The following is a 7,968-nucleotide window of genomic DNA, read 5'->3' on the forward strand; positions in this document are numbered from 1 at the left end:
CATGCAGCTCAACATTAAAAAAGCAAACAACCCAATCCAAAAATGGGCAGAAGACCTAAATAGACATTTCTCCAAAGAATATATATAGATTGCCAACAGACACATGAAAGAATGCTCAACATGATTAATCATAAGAGAAATGCAAATCAAAACTACAATGAGGTGTCATCTCCCACCAGTCAGAATGGCCATCATAAAAATATCTACAGACAATAAATGCTGGAAAGGGTGTGGAGAAAAGGGAACCCTCTTGCACTGTTGGTGGGAAAGTAAATTGATACACCCACTATGGAGAACAGTATGGAGGTTCCTTAAAAAACTAAAAATAAAACTACCATATGACTCAGCAATCCCACTACTGGGCATATACCCTCAGAAAACCATAATTCAAATAGAGTCATGTACCAAAATGTTCATTGCAGCTCTATTTACAATAGCAAGGACATGGAAACAACCGAAGTGTCCATGAACAGATGAATGGATAAGGAAGAGGTGGCACATATATACAATGGAATATTACTCAGCCATATAAAAGAATGAAACTGAGTTATTTGTAGTGAAGTGGATGGACCTAGAGACTGTCATACAGAGTGAAGTAAATCAGAAAGAGAAAAACAAATACAGTATTTTAATACATATATATGGAATCTAAAAAAAAAATGGTCATGAAGAACCTAGGGGTAAGATGGGAATAAAGGTGCAGACCTACTAGAGAATGGACTTGAGGATATGCGGAGGGGGAAGGGTAAGCTAGGACAAAGTGAGAGAGTGGCATGGACACATATACACTACCAAACGTAAAATAGATAGCTAGTGGGAAGCAGCCGCATAGCACGGGGAGATCAGCTCTGTGCTTTGTGACCACCTAGAGGGGTGGGATAGGGAGGGTGGGAAGGAGCCGCAAGAGGGAGGAGATATGGGGATATATGTATATGTATAGCTGACTCACTTTGTTGAATCAGCTGAGAGGGAGGGAGATGCAAGAGGGAAGAGATATGGGAACATATGTATATGTATAACTGATTTACTTTGTTATAAAGCAGAAACTGACACACCATTGTAAAGCAGTTATACTACAATAAAGATGTTAAAATAAAAGAAAAGCCATACAGAGAAAATCGCACAAAGAAGCATACACTTACTCAGAAAAAGAGAAAATGGAAAAAATACATATATATATTAAAAAGAAAACAAAAAAGTGGAAGAGAGGAACCAAATCAATAAACCCATCCACCAATGATAATAAGCTATATATTTAAACTAAGATAAACATAAAACCAGAAACAAATTAGATGCAGAAAGCAAACCCCAAGTCTTACAGTTGCTCCCAAAGTCCACTGCCTCAATTTTGGGATGATTCTTTGTCTGTTCAGGTATTCCAGAGATGGTGGGTACATCAAGTTGACTGTGGAGATTTAATCTGCTGCTCCTGAGGCTGCTCGGAGAAATTTCCGTTTCTCTTCTTTGTTCGCACAGCTTCTGGGTTTCAGGTTTGGATTTGGCCCCGCCTCTGCCTATAGGTCATCTGAGGACATTTGTTCCTTCCCAGACAGGACTGGGTTAAAGTAGCAGCTGATTAGGGGGCTCTGGCTCACTCAGGCTGGGGGGAGGGAGGAGTATGGAATGCGGGGTGAACCTGCGGCGGCAGAGGACAGCGTCACATTGCAACAGGCTGAGGTGCGCCGTCTGTTCTCCCGGGGAAGTTGTCCCTGGATCACGGGACCCTGGCAGTGGCAGGCTGCGCAGGCTCCCTGGAGGGGAGGTGTGGATAGTGACCTGTGCTCGCACACAGGCTTCTTGGTGGCTGCAGCATCAGCCTTAGCATTTCATACCCATCTCTGGTGCTCGTTTAGGTGGTGCTCTGAGTCCCCTCTCCTCGCGTACCCCAAAACAATGGTCTCTTGCCTCTTAGGCTGTTCCAGAGTTTTTCCCGGACTCCCTGCCAGCTAGCTGTGGCACACTAGCCCCCTTCAGGCTGTGTTCACACAGCCAACCCCAGTCCTCTCCCTGGGGTCTGACCTCCGAAGCCTGAGCCTCAGCTCCCAGCCCCCACCTGTCCCAGCCGGTGAGCAGACAAGCCTCTCGGGCTGGTGAATGCTGGTCAGCACTGATCCTCTGTGCAGGAATCTCTCCGCTATGCCCTCTGCACCCCTGTTGCTGTGCTCTCCTCCATGGCGCTGAAGTTCCCCCCCCATCCCCTGTCTCCACCAGTGAAGGGGCTTCCTAGTGTGTGGAAACTTTTCCTCCTTCATAGGTCCCTCCCAGAGGTGCAGGTCCCATCCCTATTCCTTTGTCTCTGTTTTTTCTTTGCCCTACCCAGGCACGTGGGGAGTTTCTTGCAATTTGGCAAGTCGAGGTCTTCTGCCAGCGTTCAGTAGGTGTTCTTTAAGACTTGTTCCACATGTAGATGTATTTCTGATGTATTTGTGAGGAGGAAGGTGATCTCCACATCTTAGTCCTCTGCCATCTTGAAGGTCCCCCAATTTCATTCTTTTTTTATAGCTGAGTAATATTCCATTGTATATATGTAACACATCTTCTTTATCCATTCCTCTGTTGATGGACATTTAGGTTGCTTCCATGTCCTGGCTATCGTAAATAGTGCTGCAATGAACATTGGGGTGCATGTGTTTTTCTGAATTATGGTTTTCTCTGGCTAAATGCCCAGTAGTGGGATTACTGGGTCATATGGTGGTTCTATTTTTAGTTTTTTAAGGAACCTCCATACTGTTTTCCCCAATGGCTGTATCCATTTACATTCCCAGCACCGTGTATGAGGGTTCCCTTTTCTCCATGCCCTCTCCAGCATTTATTGTTTGTAGATTTTTTGGTGATGGCCATTCTGACAGGTGTGAGGTGATACCTCATTGTAGTTTTGATTTGCATTTCTCTGATAATTAGTGATGTTGAGCATCTTTTCATATGTTTGTTGGCCAACTATATGTCTTCTTTGGAGAAAGGTCTATTTAGATCTTCTGCCCATTTTTTGATATTGAACTGTATGAGCTACTTGTATATTTTGGAGAGTAATCCTTTTCAGTTGCTTCATTTGCAAATATTTCCTCCCATTCTGAGGATTTTCTTTTCATCTTGTTTATGGTTTCCTTTGCTGTGCAAAATCTTTTAAGTTTCATTATGTCCCATTTGTTTATTTTTGTTTTAATTTTCATTACTCTAGGAGGTTGGTCAAAAAAGATGTTGCTGTGGTTTATGTCAAAAAGTGTTCTGCCTACGTTTTCCTCTAAGAGTTTTGTAGTGTCTGGTCTTACATTTAGGTCTTTAGTCAATTTTTAGTTTATTTTTGTGTATGGTGTTAGGGAGTGTTCTAATTTCATTCTTTTACATGTAGCTGTCCAGTTTTCCCAGAACCACTCATTGAAGAGGCTGTCTTTTCTCCATTGTATATTTTTGCCTCTTTTGTCATAGATTAGGTGACCATAGGTGCGAGGGTTTATCTCTTTGCCCATTGAATTTTATACTTTTCTTTCAAGCTGTTGGTGTTCCTGAAATGATTTGTGATTTTTGGTTGTGCACTCATTCTTGTATTTTAGAATTGCTGTCAGCTTATTCTGTTTTCTGTAAATTGTCTCTAGTGATTGTGTGAGAGAGGCAGGGATTGTAGTTTGGCGATGGGAGATGTCATCCTTTCTCTGGGTTTTGGCTACTTCAGTCCTTGCTCTGCCATTCTAGCCTGAATACCCACATTCTCTGCTGTCTTCTCTTCACATGTTCCTGCAGTTTGCTTGGGAGGACATCATGTGTTCTCCTGTGTTGATGTTTCATATTTACCTGGAGACTACTGCTTCTTTTATCTGTACTAGTCTTCCCCTACATGTGAGGGCTTTAAATTCCCCCATTCTTTTCTCTGAAGTTTTCATTCTGATTACTTCTTATCTTTTAGAATTCCTCTAAATATCTGGTTAGATATTGACACTCTTTTTTGTTTCACTTTCCTATTCCTAATTTATTAGTTTTGAAAAATATCTTTTCATTCACTATGTGGCATTGGGGTGGGGGAGGAGGTAAGCAGCATCGCTCAATTAGCCAAATAGTATCCTTATAAACCATGGGAGTCAGATACATTGTGAGTATGTTGTGTTTTTTCATAAGTGGTACAAGAGCTCAGGGTCAAGAATAGTGTACTATAAACTTTCTGCAAGAATTTCTTTCCTTAAGTTTCTAAAATTGCTTTCTCACGGAGTATCACAAGCATTAGTAACTTTTTATAAATATAGTTATAACTGAGATTACATAATCCTTTAAAAATGTTATTAATTCCTTATATAATTATCATTTTTAATGTTTTGATATTATCTTTTTATAGTGACATTAAAATAATAGGCAATTTGTCCTCATGGAGGACAACACTCCCTTTTTCTTGCTCTCTGGTGAACGTTGGGGTGGAAGTTGAGCACAGAAAGAGTGATGAGACCACTCACTCTTAGCACTTCTGTGGTCATGATGGAATGTACAGTTTCTTAAGGAAGAGTGATTTTGTTGCAGCTAAACCTTAAGGATTGGTGTATGTAGACATAAGAGAGTTTATTTTGTATTAATTAGTGTTATCTGAATATTTTGATTATCTGTTTGCATTACTGCTAAAAGGTAACACAGGAGTAACTTTGTATGACTGAATTTTATACAGTCATGATTTACTACAGGGGTCAGGTAAATATTTTCAGCTTTGTTGGCTATATGATCTCTGTTGCAAGTATAATTTTGTTGTAGCTTGAAAGTCATAAGACAATATGTAAATGAATGAGTGTGACTATGTTCCAATAAACTTCAGGACACTAAAACTTGTTTTTCATATAATTTTCACATGCTATGAAATTTTATTCTTTTTTAGATATCCCCCATTAAAAAAATATAAAAACTTTTCTAAGTTTATGGGATATATGAAAATAGGTAGTGGGCTGGTTTCCAGCCCCTAATTTAGACTGTATAATAACATGGAAAATATTTATAATATACTGAGTTAAGAAAAAGCAGGTTACAAAACACTATCTGTAGTGTAGTCCCATTTATGTTAAAAAGCAATCATCAGTATACAGATAGCACTAGAAGAGCTATCAAAATATTAATTGTGTCTCCCTGTTGGTGATTAGATTATTGGTAAGTTTAAACTTCTACACTGTGTTCATTTGCATTTTCTGAGTTTTGTACCCTGAATGTTTATTATGTTGTTTTTAAAAATAAACATTCTTGTATCAGAAAAAAGTTATTTAAAAACTGACAGAATCTACATTTTCAGCAAAATTGGGTTATTCATTGTTAATTAGTCTGACACAATCTGTTTTGTTTACCCTCTGCTTCATTTTTAGCCAACAAGTCCCAAATTTGGAAAAGCTGACTCATATGAAAAACTGGAAAAACTAGGAGAAGGATCGTATGCTACAGTATACAAAGGGAAAAGCAAGTAAGTTCATTAATTTTTGAATATTTCACATGTAAAATATACCTGTTCTCTTAATATTAAGTAACAGTATGTTTAAATAATTTTTATTTAATACACAATAGATTTTCCTCCCTCAGGTTTTTTGTTGTTATTGTTGTTGTCATTGTTTTAACAATTGTAATAGTCAGTAGAATTGCTTTTCTCCATGAGCAAACAGTTTTGCAGACCTGTCCAATTTATCTTTTCTGTCCTTCCTCTCTTCCAACTTTGTTTTCTCTTTCTCTCATTGGAACCCTCAAATGAGAATTCATTTCCAGGTGAATGATGTGATTAATTTCTCATGGAGGTTTAGAATTTGCTTAAGAATAAGAGTACTGATTTGACCAAGCCAAATGTACTGATTATTCTTGACATCTTTTTAAGTTGAGCTTTTACTCCATCTTTCAGAAGTCACTTAATTAAACAAACTGCAAACTCTTTCTTTCTTCCTGTCTCCTTTGGCATCATGCTGCATATATTTCCACACAGAGGAAACAACTCTTCCCCCCTTTGTCCTCTTCCCCCACATTCTCTGTCAGGGTCAAGGCACAGATTTGGGTTCTTAAAAAGCTTGCCCCTATATGTTTCTGATAGGCCTCCTCCCTCTCCCATACTGATTAAGAGCACAGATTTGGTGGCATGTAGCTTGTAGAAATTTTTAATACTCTTCCTGAAATAACTACAGGAGACAAAAGCCTCATTTTACCTTAATAACAATACCAAATAGTGTTGAAAAAATTTTTTCTAAACTATCCTTGTTATTGTCTCCCTTTTAAGTCATTGTATAAGATAGGAAATTCTAACTAATTACTCAGCAGTAATTGAATTACTAACTAAGCTAAGTAATTAAAGAGATAGAGAAGACAATTCTCTGAAGGATCATTCTAAACACATAATTGGAAATTTTGACTATGTGCTTATTAGGTACTCTTTGGCTTTTCTGGAATGTAGTCTTATACCTTTGTTCATAGTTTTCAAGTTACGAAGATGAAGCAATATTCCTGATAAAGGAAGATATGTAAGTAAGGAAATTCAGAAATGCTGTAGATCAAAATTGAGTATTAATTTTGACTCTTAGACATTTGCCCCAAAAAAAGCCTTTAAAAATTTGAATAGAAAAAAAATATGATGGGGAAGGAAAAAAAAAATCTAGAGGGCTGTTATTGACTTCACTGTGTCTCTTAAGCATTATGGAATGTCATGGTAATGGCATAAATGGTTGAGTTAATTTCAATAGTGGTTGTGTCCCAAGTTTTTGCATTTTTTCCTAAGGAAAAATAGTACTCTACTGTGTAAAAATTACTTGTACCTTTCATGTTAATAAAGTGACGATAACTACACTGGATTAAGCAATTATTTTATATAAAATATGGTATATTCATTGTCTCATTTTTTATTCACAACACTCTATAAGAATGGTCCCATTTTTTATATTATTGTCATCTCTGCTGGACCAGACATCTTGGTGCTTAGAGAAATTTAGTCACTTGTCCAAGTCAGTACAGGTTATTAGTGACAGAACTTGTCTTGGCTCATGTCTTTCTGGTTTGAGGTCATCTTTTCCTAACCATTTTACATACTGCTTCCACAGGATAAGGCCTTCTTAGAAAGACTTGGTCCTTGTTGAGTATTCCAGATGGTTCTCCCAGATGCTCTGATTTGTTTTAATGGTGGATCAAACAGAAGCAAACATACGATTTCATTATAAGGAAATAAACCAATCATTTTGAAGTGCCTTCCCACCAAAGATATGCTCAGCTAATTTCCAAATGCAAGACAATAACTCTATTAAATGTTTAAGATTTATGACAAAATCTTGAAAGATAGTTGAAACATTCTCCATTTATTATGCCCAAATAAAAGAAAGACTGCCTTTTAAGTAGCTGCAATCTTTGAGAAGGATAGTTCTGGACAGTTAATACTTTTCACTCCAGCAGGTCTCAATGTATCTTGTCAGCATTTCTCAAGCAGTTTAAAGCTTGCTGGTCACATGTGCTATTTAATTTCCTCCAGCTGGAGATGAAAGCCATTGACCACGCACCTGCTTTAGGAGATGACAGGCTGCTTGTGCTTATTTGCTTTATGGTGGCAAGGTAAGGCCACAGAACATCAGTTACGTGCCATCTAGCAACATTAAGAGAGCTGAGTTTGGTGTGTCTCCTGAAGCACTGCGTAATTTAAAGAGTCAACTGAACGTTAGGAGCCTTGTTCCAGTACGCCTCACTGCTTTCCTGTAGCTGTCTGCATCCCTGCCTCCATCTTTTTTTTTTTTAGCATCTTTATTGGAGTATAACTGTTTTACAATGGTGTGTTAGTTTCTGCTGTATAACAAAGTGAATCTGTTATACATATACATATGTCCCCATATCTCTTCCCTCTTGCGTCTCCCTCCCTCCCTCCCACCCTCCCCATCCCACCCCTTTATGTGGTCACGTCTTTTTGAATTATGGTTTTCTCAGGGAATATGCCCAGTAGTGGGAATACTGGGTCATATGGTAGTTCTATTTTTAGTTTTTTAAGGAACTTCCATA

The 7,968-nt window shown here is 38.3% G+C and overlaps 1 protein-coding gene across 2 annotated transcripts in view; it reads left to right on the forward strand.

Moving 5' to 3' along the window:
* CDK14 (cyclin dependent kinase 14) overlaps positions 1-7,968 on the forward strand; it is a 601,018-nt gene that overhangs the window by 167,084 nt on the left and 425,966 nt on the right. For both annotated transcript variants that reach the window (XM_024132226.3, XM_055084972.1), the window contains one exon: positions 5,325-5,419. In XM_024132226.3, the coding sequence (XP_023987994.1) occupies positions 5,325-5,419 (95 nt within the window). The remainder of the gene's footprint in view (positions 1-5,324; positions 5,420-7,968) is intronic.

The sequence above is a fragment of the Physeter macrocephalus genome, chromosome 5 (genome assembly GCF_002837175.3).
Source record: "Physeter macrocephalus isolate SW-GA chromosome 5, ASM283717v5, whole genome shotgun sequence".
In the NCBI taxonomy this organism is placed as follows: domain Eukaryota; kingdom Metazoa; phylum Chordata; class Mammalia; order Artiodactyla; family Physeteridae; genus Physeter; species Physeter macrocephalus.